The following is a 14,390-nucleotide window of genomic DNA, read 5'->3' on the forward strand; positions in this document are numbered from 1 at the left end:
TTTAAGTGGTTTTATTGTTACTTTTTATTCCATAAATAACAGTGTGAAGTTAGTGCAGATATCACAGAATAATTTGACATGTAAATTTGCTCATGAAAGAACTGACTCTAGCTCCAATCAGTTGGAACTAAATGTACGGTGTAAGACTGGCTTGCAATATCCTCATTATTAGTGAAAGGCAAATAAGTTTCAGTTTTCCTTTCAGAACTTACACATTTTGTAGAGCTGACAATTCACAAAAATGCATTTAGCACAAAAAATGAACCCTGCAATGTCATTTCTTTGAAAAGTATGTTTGTAGATAAAGTCACACTAACTTCCTCTTGCAACACACAACACACTAGAGGTCAGAAGCTGATCCTTTTAACTAGCTACAACAAAAATCAGATATTTCTAGCTAACTAAATAAGCCCATGTTCTATAAGCTACAAAAGGCTGTCTACAGTGGATAAGCTGGAAGGATGACATAGGAGAAATTTTAGGACAAGGTATCAGCCTCTTCTTCTTAGCTGCTGTTCATCTCTGAGCAAAGATACAGTCTACTTTCTTTTTAATAAGTAAAGTTGATCATGCCATTGATTTAATTATTTAAAAGACTCAGGCAGGTGCAGTAGCAAACCACTGAAAAACATGCAGGTGTCAGACATTATAGTATTAAAATATTTTCTAATTCTTACCAAAATCATCTAATTTATAGAATAAGTAGATAGCTCAAAGTTTACGTATTTCAAACGAACCAAAACATTTATTTTATAAAAATTAGTTTGATCTGTAAGTTACCCAACGTTCTTTAAAACTCTAAGACGACATTGCTATTTCTCATCAATATGTACATTTATTTTCAATGAAATATTACTAGGATCTGCAAAAGTGTTTCACTTTCCGGTCACATGCCATATTCTCATGAAGTTCAGATTACTTTCTAGCAATTTCCAGTTTCTGATGAGCATTTGTTAATGAAAGGCAAATTTTAATGTGAGCAACTTAAATTTGGTAGTAATATTATTTAAAACTATTTTTTCATTAGGGCAGCTTGATAGAAGTCAAAAAGAAAAATTGTTGGCAGGAAAAACTTCAACATAGCAGTTCCTTTTACCATTACAGAAAGCAGCATAAAGAGCTTTCCCTACTATCTGTTGGTATCTGTCACAAAGACAAAATACTGTCTCCCAAAAATTCTGTGGTTCTAGATTTGCTTGTTGACATATCCTAGACATATTCTCTATTAATTCCTGATTACAATAAAAATCTATTTCTTACTGTTCTTATCAAGTGATCTTAATATCATCCTGGAGTCTCTTTTAAGGAGTATTGTCAGTGCATGTGCACTTTGACAGTAAAAACCTCCACCACTGCGAAATAACTCTACATTCTGCCCCCATGCAGGTTAGATTCCCACTTGTACATCATAATTCTAAATTACATTAGCTGTGCTTTGGCACTAATCTATATTCCACTGTGACTGGTGAAAGCCCCAGAGACAGCAAGCACACTCATGCTCCAAACATTTATTGACACATGTGGAAACTGGACAAAAGATTTTATGTTCATGTTTCGTTTAGTTAATTAAGAAAGCTTGAGCAGCTTCAGCTTGGATTTTTCAAACCATATTATATAGATATAATTTCTAGCTCTGGAGACTGATCTAATCACGAGGCAACTGAGATTGTTATCAGAGTTACCATTTGTTCTCAGTTCAGAATCTGAATTGAACTTGGCCAAGAAATAGAGGGACAGTGAATTAACTAGGTTGCAAGTGACATGAAAGTGGAACAGAAATTGAAAATGAAGATACAATAGGTACTGAATGGAACTGAAACAAAAGGTAAGGACCTTAGACAATAACACCGATGGATTCTTGCAGATTTCATCTTCAGCCCACTATCTGCAGGATATGGCTGTTGCATTTGGTTAGTTGATATACTTCAGGGCAACTAAAGATAATAATCTTCCAGGAATAACTACTAGCCCTCTATCATTAATTTCCATCTCTGGAGATGCATGTCTTCCATTCTTCCTGTTCTGCTGCTGCCATCCTTCATTTTGCTTCCAGGTATCATAACCCTCTAAAGAACAGATGAATTAAGTTCTCCTCTTGAGGGTCCAGCAGTGTATATTGAGAAGGTTTCTAGGCTCAGGCAGGAAGAAACCAGCCTGGTACAAGTCTTGCCTGGCCTCACCCCCTCAACCTAAGAACCAGCTATGGCAGACGGAAGCTCCACTACTGAGATCATGGGATAGCCCTCTGTTCACCAGTTCAAGTTACTTGCCCAAATGGTGGAAGCCTGCACTCTCCATGCTCCAACCCCATCAGCCAGAGAGGTGAGAGCCCACATTCAGGACATTCTTGATATTCTTCTTTCTTGTCAGTCCTAGCATTAGTATTATTACTGACTCCTTGCTTCAACTGTTCAGCCATGCAGATGTGCTGGAAAACACATGCAATCACGATGGATTTAACAAGTCTTCCAGAGCTAAAACAAATTAATCTCAACTTTCTTAAATGGTAAGGGTGCTCAAGGGCAAAGGACATAAAAGCTGTCTTCTGTAAAACCACCAAGCAAAGAGGGAGCTGACTGCCCTGCTCAATGCCCTTCTATATTCTGAAGCTGGCTTTAACTTTCAATTTTCTAAAATACCTAAAATCTCAGGATTTCTGTTTCCAGTGAATTACATTTTCATATGCTTTGGCTGCAAACTGGTCCAGCTTCCTTGTAAGGTACTAGACAGTCCCACTGACAAAAATTAAATTGCTTTCCTGTAGCTTGAGTTAATTTACTGAATGCTTACTATTGTAGCATTTACTTCACCAGGAACCAGGCATTTCACTCTGTGTTGGTTTTATACTGTGCTTGAATAGTTTTGTACTTCTGAAGACAACACTTGGATCAACCGCACTAGTTCAAAATTGAGTGTTAAGACTCCACTTACAATTTAGAACTCTTTAAGGTATGAACATCACACCTTTTAAAAGGAAATAGCATAAGCAATTAGTAATCTTTCTTTTCATTCTTTTTCTTAATCTGAGATTATACACATAGGATGTGGTTTGGTTTTTTTGAGGGGGAGCACTGTTACAGAAAATCTGTGGTGTTTGGGGAGGTCACGACACAAAGAATAGCTGGTCTCTAGCCATTTTAAGTTTAAAATTAATATACAGTGAAAAAGGCAGATAACATATCAATTAGCAAAGTGTGAGTATTATCAGCATAGCAAAATAATGAAAGCTAGCCAATTCTGGAATCTAAGAATTTTGTCTAAAAAAGACCCTTGCAGTCATATGTGAATGAACGAATCTCTACATCAGTTTCCCTGGGGTACTGCTTCTGCATATTGGCACCACTGCAGTGCCTACCTCCTCTTTCTAGAAGGGTTTAGAAAATAATGTCAGTTGGTGTAACACTAATTCGAGAGCCATCATCTCGATTTCACTGCTTTTGAAGATTAATAACTCTCCCTAGTCTTACCATCTCCTCCAAGAGACTAGCTGCACCAGCACTAACCCAGTTGGAAAACTCTGTATCAGTGAAATAAACACCCTAATGGCCAAGTATCAAGGAAAAGTTAGTGGTAACAGTGCAAGCAGCCAATACGGAATCCAACCTCCTGTCTCAGAGACTGTGTATAGAGAGGGAGTAGCATGGGCAGTGAAGCAGGAAGTGAGCTCTATAGATCAAAAAAATCAGCACTAAAACAGAACTCACTTAGGCCGCTTCAGTTTTGGAAGCTCTCACCCCTCTCATCCTGCTCTGAAGTACTAGAGTGACTGTACTTGTGTGCATACGAGGACCTACACTGAGAGCTCCTGAGAAGAAAAATCAGTTCCCCAAAAATTTTCTATTTAGAATGAGGAAAAACTCTACTGACCAAACAGTATAAGCCGACATTTGTGGTTGTAGTATCATACTTAAATCCTCCTTCATCTGGCTTTCTAAGAGAAAAACAGCTTTTCTCTAACTTCAAAAGCAGCAGCAGCTAGTCTCAAGAAACACACCTGATGCCTACTGAGAACTACTGAGCATGTGTAGACCTTCCAGACTCAGTCAGCATAGGACCAGGATGCACAGCTGGCAACACAAGAGTGCAGGAACAGACTTCTTCAAAGAATGCTGATCTTAAATACCATTACTGTACAGTACCCCTCCAAAATCAAGTATAGCAGTCATCATAAAACAAAGTTGAAATAATAAATCAATCACTGGAAACCACCTGCAACACTGGAGACCTTAAGCTTGCTTTTGCTGCTCTACCAAGAAAGGTCTAAGATACAGAAGCTCTATGTAATCAAATGTCAGTTGCATGTGTTGCATCCCAGGAGGAGCACAAACACAAAGTTTTCTAAAATACTCGGTGATCACAGAATAGGAAAATAAATACAAATCAATAAGAAAATAATCCATTTTAAATAATAAGAAAGCATCTAGGGTTGTTTTCCCTTAATAATTGTGAACTTTAAAACACAGAAAAACAAAACCAGTGGTTTCATAGGCAGTCAAAACACCAGACAGTTGCTGTTCTTCAGATAACAGTGTATCATCTTTACTAAAAATGTCTAGAGGGTAGGACATTTCCCTAACAACCTTAGTTTGATCTTTTCTGATTTAGAAATATTTACTTGGTAACAATCTGCCTCAGCCTCTTTACAGGGGAGGCTTTTAAATTCTTACTCTGTGGCAAAAGACACTGCATTAAAAATGTAAATGAAGTTTATTCAGAAGGGTAAATGTGGTAACTAGTGTCCTTTCAGTGACTTTACACTGACTCATTCCAGACTTTCAAAAAACACATCACTAACATCACACACCACTACTGATAAGAGTAAAAAAAGTTTCCTGTAATTTCAAAAGATGGAAACAATTTCTTTACTCAACAGTCAGTACTTGGAAAAGTTATTAAACAGAGGTCATAGAAAGGCTTCATTCTAACGAAATAGTGTTAAAAGTTTAAACTGTGGGGGAGAGAACTAGCACAATCATGGATTTCCTTTACAGTTGTTCTCAAAGCAGGTTTGACATGGTTAGAGATAGGGTAAATGTGACAAAATTCTCTGAATCTGCCAGGAAACACATCAAGAGGAAGTGATGTTACCCCCTGTCCAGATCAACCTAACAGAGAGAGGAATAAACTCTTACAGACAGTTTTTGCTTTAAGATTACTCAGATGTAAATCCAGTTTTCTATACTATAAGTGTGCTTCGTACCACCTCAACCCAAACCAGCCATGGATAATTTTAACAGGGCGCTACAAGTTCACCAGCCTGAACAGAAATGGAGGGAGAGGGATTAAGCTGCACAGGAGAGACTGCAGCTGCACCAGCTCTGCTTCCTCAGTGGGCCTACATTTTCACTGGCCTAGTGCTCCTTACTTAGCCAGTTGATTGACTCTAGCTTGTAACTGATTTAACCTTGCCTGAACTTCTCCAAAGCCTCTTTTTCTCTCATTTCATCTGACTATCCTTCAACTATTGCAGGGAAAGCTTTTTTTCCCCTCCTAAAAAAAAAAAAAAAACAAAAAAAACCAAACAAAAAACACAACCAAAACACCACCAAGGAACCAACACGACTCTCCATACGCGATCAGAAGCAACACTTGCTATTAGGCCAGAAATGTAGCGAAGCTTGGTAGACTTTTCTTAGCAGCTTTAGGAAAGCACACACACAAGCTAAAAGCAATAGGGTTTTAAAAGCTGATGTTAAGAAGTTAAAAGCATTTGCTTGTTGCACTTTGAAGCTATCAGACCAGTTCAGCTGAAAACAAGAAAGACTATTTCCCTGAGGAAACAAACCTGAGGTTTTGCTGATTGATAGAATATCCATTTCTTAGTCCTGCTCTCTACACCTTACAAAAGGATGGGACAAAAAGTGTCAGAGAGTGCATGCAGTGTGGCCAAAACAAGTCATTTAGTTACAGTATGTGAACATCTAACCTTTGTGAGAAAGTAGAACTTAAAGAGAACAGTTTCTCCCCAGTGTGGAGGTACAAAAAATAGCAGCCCAGACACCCAAAAATCCATCCTTCCTTTGTTAATAATTTGCTCAAATGTTCTGCTCAAAGACCAGAAGCCTGCTAAATACTTCCAAGTCATATTTGCTTCCCAAGGGTTTTACAAGCTGAACTGGCGAGTGAGAAAAATGTAAGGAGAAGGTAAAGGCGCAAACAAAGACTGACAAAGTAAACCTGTGTTTGTACGTGACTTCGGGATTTTTCTTTGTCACTTCCAGGGCTTAGGCATATGCAACATCAGTTAAACTTCAGTCACACTTCAATTTTATGTTATTTTTGCTAAGGCACAACTCAGATTTCTTTTGTTTAAGAATATCCATCATGTATTGGACTACTCCTTGCACTTCAATATGCTTACACATAAGTTTAAAAGCTTAATATCAGGAACTGAATGCCTGACCAATATAAGGTGACACTCTGAATATATAAAAAATAACTTCCTAACTTCAGAATAAACTGACATCTTGCTGCAGAATTACATCTACTATTAAATGATAGAGTTTTATCTCCTTCTCTGTCATTATTACTAACCAAAACTAAGAGTGACCCAGAAACTGTGATTTAAATCTAGCATTTGCGTGTGTAATGTCAGATGAGTTCTTATGTGGGAGTAGTGATACTCGGCGTTACAAATTTAACACCAGTGTCTTGCACCTACACCTACATGAACATTTAAAAGAAAACTGCACAATTTAGGTTAAGTATTGCTAATGAACCATGTGGACCTGGCACTGAATCCCTCGAGCTTCTTAGAAATGCACCATCCCTCTCAAAAAAAGGAAGATTATGTGGTCAATTAACTTCCTCTCTTCATCTTTATCAGCTTTGAAACAATACGACAAGCAGACCTATTTGTGATGCTCCATGTTAAAAGCAACATTTGAGTCTGACACCTACACTCCAGGACTGACTAAATATATTGTATAGTATTAAATGTTGCATTTCAAGTCATTAGGGCAAGTCCAGATTAAAAGGCACTCTACTTCTCATATCAGATCACAGCAATTCCAGTGACAAGCTGAATGGAAGAGAATGGGAGGCAGCCTTTCCTCCAATGAGGAAGAAGTTATCTAGATTTCCAATTTCCTTAAAATGTGGCTTTTGTTTAAGCTTTATTATCAGTTACCTGTTTTATAGTTCACAAGCTTTGGGAGCTAAGGCTTTCCAACTCCATTATCACTTTTTTTTGGTGCAGGTGTTTTGGAGACCTTTGAGCATGAGTACCCAAAGTACTCATAAGTTTCATATTTGCTGGCAAAACACAATGGTCAAAAATATCTATTTGCTTACAGAATCTTATACAAGAGAGAACTGTCACAGCCCAAGAAAATAATTTCAAGTCACATCTAGAGTGTCAAAAGTAAGCTGACATTAGAAGAATTTATTTCTACTAAATCACTTTTGTTTTAAATGCCTTTATACCATTAACACTCAAAACCTGTATTTCACAACTGAAGAAGTGTATTTCAGGCTAGTATAAGTTTGAGATCAATAGTTCAAAAGCCTAACAGGGCAAACTCATTCAATTAGAAACATGAACCACAGGCACAGAATGACTTCATACTCCAGACTGTTTACAAAGAAAGCACATCCATTCTCATTTGTGAAGAAAATAAAGAATCTTTAGAGACTACAGATCAAGAAATACTTAGCAGATGATCATCTAAGAACACCAAAAGGATTGGAACTTGAAATGCACTTTAGTAGGAAACAATAAACAAGGCCACCTAGAATACCAGAAAAACAGAAAAACTTAAGACTGCATCATGCAAAGTAGTAATTGTCAAAAGGAAGGAGAGATGATGTGGATAAGCAACTGAACATGAGACAGTGCAATATCACAGTGTGATCTTTGGATGTATTAGCCAGAGTCATGAAATAGATTACCTTCCTGCACTTACCTTCTTTATCTGTCTCATGACAAGATATTATAAAAATCTGCATGCAATTCTGGCACCCATAGCTTAAGCAGAAATATGGAAAAAGAACAGGAGAGAGCTATAAAATGACTGAGCACTAATGATTTGATCAGTCAAACAAAAGACAACCAAGTCAATGTATTTACATTAAAAAATGGACACCATTCTAATTGGATGACAGCTATCACAAAAAAAACCCTGATCAGTACGGGATTCACCATTTATACACTTCATAAAATCAAGACTAGAGTATTTTTTGGGAGACCCGTATCAGACAAACAGCAGAAGCAGGATGGCATTTAAAGCCTGCAAAATGAGTACTGGCCCTCACCTACAAAAGCACTGTCTGAAATAACCTTTAAATTTTTTTTTTTTTAGTAAAATGCACATGAGTAGGAGATTGACCTAAACTCAGCTATTCTCTTGTTATCTTACTAGATGATGATTCATATGCAATGCTTACTGCACTCATCTAAGTATTTCTAATTTACGATCACAGCATTATCTAAGCATTATGTGATTAAAAGAAATGATTGCTTTATCTTTTAGTAAATTTAGTGCCTGCTACACTGGAGGAAGAATATTCAAAGTGAAAAGTCTTTATGCAAGCTCCATTAAACTTATTTGTACATTCCATACATGAAGAGATGAAAAAGATGCAAGTAGCTGAGAAATCATAAGGAAAAGAAGACTTCAGCACAAGTCAGTAAAACCATCACCTCGAAGGAAAGATTTCAGAGGGAAGACATATGCTAGCATTTGCAGTTTAAAAAAGTAAACTAGAGAGTAAGGAGCTTGTAACTTAGGAATAAACACGAAGAAAACCTTTGCAGATAGGCACAGCAACATGGAGACAGCATAACAGTGTATGAATATAGGAAGGACAGATTACAGTAAGACACCATGATTTCTCAAAGCCAAGAAAAATATAAACAGTCATTTATGGTTCTCTCATCACAGGAGCAGTGAGTTCATGAGACAATGAAAGCTTCAAAAGGAACTGAAAGCATAAGGAACAACACAGAGGCCAAACAATGCATCTTCAGATCCTACAATGACATGGCAGCAATAAATAACATTTCTGGTTTCAATATTTACATAAAGGGAGCAAAGAGCTTTGCAACAAATCTTCCAATATGGGTCATATCAGAAGAGCAAGCACAGAAAAGAATGGTTGTTGGAATCAAAATGTGTGCATTTTTTTTGGACAGAGGAAGTTTTCAATCTCACCTATTAATTAGTAAAAATTACCAAATACAAGACAGAAAACAAATACAGAAGTCAAAGCTTAAGAGTGTTGCCTGTAGCATGGTGCTTGTACAGAAGCAATTATTAACAGCTCACAAGTATGCCCATAAGATTTAAGGCCTTTGCTTATAAAGGAGGCACATTCAGCAATATGTATTTCCCACTTTGCACAGCAGCGTCTTGTATTCACAGTAGGTTAATAGGGAAAGAAAGTGGAGGAAGAAAAAACCCATGAAGTATAAAAAGTAATCAGTATCAAGTTACACATTTAATGCCATCACTTATTACCTGGATTTCTAATTCAGCAATATGCTGTTGGAGTTCAGCCACAGCTGCAATGCGGTCAGCTTCACGGAGCCGTACTGCCATCACTTCTTCTTTACTCTGAAAGAAGTAATAGATTGAATTTAAGAAATAATATCCATTTCAGTTGATTAAAGACACTGCACTGCTTTTACCCAAAAATCATGTAAGTAAAGACTTAACACGCTGCTGTGTGAAATATCATACCTATTCATAAGGCATATTCTGAAGAAACCATATTTAACTTTAAGCCATAGAATTTTGTAATCATCTAATATCAATTCTAAAATGTGATAATCTAAAAATCTAATTCTAAAATATAATAATCTAAAAAAAGTATCTGTGTAGTTTTTAAAACACGCTATTATCAATTTCCAGGTCCAGAATACAGTTGTCTTGTGTTCCAGAAAAGTTATATGGTAAATTAAGAACAAGTATCAACACAAAAAAAACAGCTCATGCTTCACCTTTTGACTTTTATATATAAACAGCAAAGCTACACAAGTTCTTTATTTTATCATTCCCTTTGTGTAAAAAAAATTTAAAAACAAACACAAAAGCACAAATATTCTCAACCTCATTTAAGTCCAGCTATCTTAGTCATAGTATACAAAGATTTGCAAGACAGTTTAAAATTCTAATGCCCGTAATCTACAATCAGACTCCTGGTGTAAGTTTAACCTGTAAGTTTGCCTATGATAGACAATTTGAGTTTGGACAAGGGAAGGAAATGTCCTTATTTCTGTTTCATGAGGCAAGTCCTCGGGACTTCACAGCACAAAACAATATTACATTCTCAGCAGCTTGGCACAAACAGAGCAAGTGATAGGTATTGAGTGAGCAAAACTCTTAGCTGGAGTGCAAATAATTCTGGGGAACAGACAAACTAGGCTCAGGTACACTTACTTTTATGGCAGACTGGTGTAACTCTGCAAACTGTAGTTACTGTAAATGGGTTTCAGTATTTCAGGTATTTTAATGTGTGCTTCAAACTGACAGTACTTAACCACCCTTCATTAGACAGTTTGATTGAGACTAAATTGAGCATCCCAAAGCTTATCTATAGTAGCTACTTGAAAACATGCTGTTTGTTTTAAAACAGATTCCTGTAATGAAGGTACATCATCTACAAGATCCAATTAACAGCATTTGTAATCAGTGGAGTCCATTTCAGAGGAATCCACCATGTGCTAGCCAAAGTTTAGCCACTGTTGCTAAAATCTGCTATATGATTGCTTGAATTTAACTGAAAGCTAAAAGCTAAACAGACTGGTTTGCTTTGAGTTTAGTATCTGAAATGAGTTAATAGTGTTGCTCTAGATGGCACTGATGCTTTATCTGCAAAACAGAGCATGTTCTCAATAATTACTACAAAAATTGATATGGTAGGAAAGACAAGACTGGGGCTGGGGCACAAATCTTCTGTTGTAAATTCTTTAGCAAAACTGATTAGAAAGATTAGTGCTGTGTTTCAAGAAACAGATTGAAATTAAGCCCTTGCTGTAGAAGCAGTAGTTGGATAAAAAGGGAAAAACATAACAGTACACACCAGTGACAGAAAACAGTTGCTGTATAGGTGGTACGAGATGCAACTTGCTACAAAAATCTTAATTCCTGCTTACGTATTTTAAGCTATCCTTGCAAGAAAAATACAAGCTCCACAAACACTGTGCCACTTTTCTGCATAGGAACAACAACTGGGCAGCTGAAAATCAAAATCCAAATTTTGACACACCTCTTCAAGTAGAAATATTGTTACCTAGCCAACACATAGCAAGAGAAATAAAACTAGCGCATGATTTCAGATGACTTGAAACAATAGGAAACAAAAAAAAAACACAACCCATGAACATCAGTTTCTAACTGAATTGGGAATAAAAAACTTAAAAGATTTAAGAAGATGAAAGGTAGAACTTTTAAAAATACTTGGTGCTACAAAAACTTAACATTTGTTTTTATTGCTCCATGACATTACCTGAAAGATTACTGAAACTTTCTTCATCAGTTTTGAACACAAAGTTGTTATATCAGTAACATATTACTTAGCTTTATTTCAGGTATTCACACAACAGTATTGTCTTTTCAATTCAACCAACCTGCTATTATCTGCATTTCAAGCCAAATCTAAGTTGGCAGCAATGCTATTGAGTAAAGTTACAGACACTGAACCCACTTCTAGGACTGTAGGTATGACAAGTTTTCTGTTACTGCTGGAGGCTGGCCCTTCACACTTGTAACATACACCTTACACAGTAGTCATAGGACACGCTGTTTTTTTGTACACCTACTTAGTAAAAAAACAAAACAAAACAGTAATGTTGCAAGGTTTTCACCTGACAAGCATAACAATGTTTCTCTTTCTACTTAAGACTTCAGATTTTATTTTTCTCTTTAAATTCACTTTAGAATTAAAATCTCTTTTTCCTCACACAGTGAAATAACCTTAAGCAACCCAAAGCAGCATTTTCCTTCATTTATTGTGGTACAGAGGTGGGGAGACAGGAACCTAAAATAGTCTCTTCTATAACAAGAAAAAGTTAAAGCATTTGGCATGAATCTTAGATTAAGCTAAAAATCATGCTTCCAGTAGTTTCAACGTGGAGCGCAAGGGACAGGAAACAGAATGACAATCCTTACAAATCAACTGTCAAAGGGCAATGGCTTTTTATATCCTCTCATTTTTCACTTAATGGTATATTATTATACTTAAAGAGTTTGAAATTGATAAGTTTTTCATGAGTTTGAAACAGCAATAGAAAACTCAATACCAAGTTTTGTCCCATCTAAGGAGCAGTAGAGCACTTAAAGTTGCATATATTGTTTAACATGGCTTCATTTTTTTGATGACACAACATTTTTATCAAATCTATAAACCATTGCAGAATTGTTTATATAGATCACTAGAGAATAAAGTCACAGTGACAGTTCACAACAAATGTCATAGAATCACAGCATCATTAAGGTTGGAAAAGACCTCTAAGATCATCAAGTCCAACTGTCAACCCAACACCACCATATCTGCTAAACCATGTCCTGAAGTGCCACACCTACACTTTTTTTGAACACCTCTGGGGATGTGGACTCCACCACTTCCCTGGGCAGCCTATTTTTTCTAATATCCAATCTAAACTCACTCTGAGGCCACTGCCTCTCATCCTACCACTAGTTACTTGGGAGAAGAGACAAACACCCACCTCACTACAGCCTCATTTCAGGTAGTTGTAGAGAGTAATAAGGTCCCCCCTCAGCCTCCTCTTCTCCAGACTGAACAGCCCCAGCTCCCTCAGCCGCTCCTCATAGGACTTGTTCTCTAGGCCCCTCACCAGCCTCGTTGCCCTTCTCCAGACATGCTCCAGCACCTCAATGTCCTTCTTGTAGTGAGGGGCCCAAAACTGGACACGGTATTCGAAGTGCGGCCTCACCAGTTACAAGTATAGGGGGACAATCACTTTCCTACCCCTGCTGGCCACACTATTCCTGATACAAGCCAGAATGCCATTGGCCTTCTTGGCCACCTGGGCACACTGCTGGCTCATGTTCAGCCGCCTGTTGACCAACACCCCCAGGTCCTTTTCTGCCAGGCAGCTTTCCAGCCACGCCTCCCCAAGCCTGTAGCGTTCCATGGTGTTGTTGTGGCCCAAGTGCGGGACCCAGTATTTGGCCTTGTTGAACCTCATACAGTTGGCCTCAGCCCATCGATCCAGCCTGTATAGATCCCTCTGCAGAGCCTTCCTACCCTCGAGCAGATTGACACTCTCACCCAGCTTGGTATCATCTGCAAAATTCCTGAGGGAGCACTCAATCTCCTCATGCAGATCATTGATAAAGATGTTAAGCAAGACTGGCCCCAAAACTGAGCCCTGGGGAACACTGCTTGTGACCGGCAGCTAGCTGGATTTAACTCCATTCACCACAACTCTCTGGGCTCAGCCATCAAGCCAGTTTTTTACCAAGTGAAGTGTACACCCATCCAAACCATGAGCAGCTAATATCAGAGGTAGAGGGAAAACAGAATACGAGGGGAAACTACACTGAAGAAAGGTTGTTTCCAACAAGTTAAATTTGAGCATCAAATTTCAACACAGTTAACAAAAAACCTTTTGCATTTAAACAGTACAGGAGTCTATATTCAGCACCACAACTTGTGGCCAGAACAGAAAGTACTGACCAAAGCAAATCATCTTGTGATCCCATAAATAGTGATCCAAAGGGGAGACCCTTTGAGCTCTCCCTGACCACAGCAGGCTGTGTGACCCAGTGTCTCCCCTTGAGCTGGGACACCTCTCAGGGTAGATTTTGCAAGGATTGAAAGATCATTGATCAATGATTTCACAAGGTTCACCGACTGTCCGTTGATGAATGCCCGCACATAAAAGTGAGAAATCCATGAAACTCATGAAAAGCGAAATTTTAAGAGTTAACCTCTGTGTGTGTATGTGAGTGTACAGTCTGGTTCAAAACTATTTGGCTGTCTGTGCAATTTGATTCAGAATTATTTGTCTGCCCATACGTGTGATCTGATTTAACCTTCATCTGTGTGTGCAACCCTGCTGTAAGTTTTGGGTGGTCCTTGCCATTCTCCCATCTTGAACTAAGTCACTATTTTGATTGTAACACATTCCACTGAAACATTCTGTTAAACTGGCTGATGATTAAGTGCTGTTAATAATTATACAACCTAATCTGGTGATCTATCTCAAAAATATTAATAAATTCTAAATTGCTAAACCAAAGCCATGTAACAAAATCCTATTTGTAACAGTTATATAGACACTTTTCTGAGTAGAACCATACTTTAAAGCAGGAGTTTATCTTTGTGGGACCACAAAGAAGCAGCTCTGTCAAAACCTCAAGTGATTTTCTGAGATGTAAATTCAAGATGATATTGTCAAATCAGTAAAAGAAAGTTTCGGTTTT

The 14,390-nt window shown here is 37.7% G+C and overlaps 1 protein-coding gene across 8 annotated transcripts in view; it reads right to left on the reverse strand.

Moving 5' to 3' along the window:
• Window positions 1-14,390, reverse strand: part of EVI5 (ecotropic viral integration site 5) — an 84,433-nt gene that overhangs the window by 25,692 nt on the left and 44,351 nt on the right. For all 8 annotated transcript variants that reach the window (XM_075424920.1, XM_075424917.1, XM_075424914.1 and 5 more), the window contains one exon: window positions 9,459-9,554. In XM_075424920.1, coding sequence (XP_075281035.1) covers window positions 9,459-9,554 — 96 coding nt within the window. The remainder of the gene's footprint in view (window positions 1-9,458; window positions 9,555-14,390) is intronic.

The sequence above is a fragment of the Opisthocomus hoazin genome, chromosome 6 (genome assembly GCF_030867145.1).
Source record: "Opisthocomus hoazin isolate bOpiHoa1 chromosome 6, bOpiHoa1.hap1, whole genome shotgun sequence".
In the NCBI taxonomy this organism is placed as follows: Eukaryota; Metazoa; Chordata; class Aves; order Opisthocomiformes; family Opisthocomidae; genus Opisthocomus; species Opisthocomus hoazin.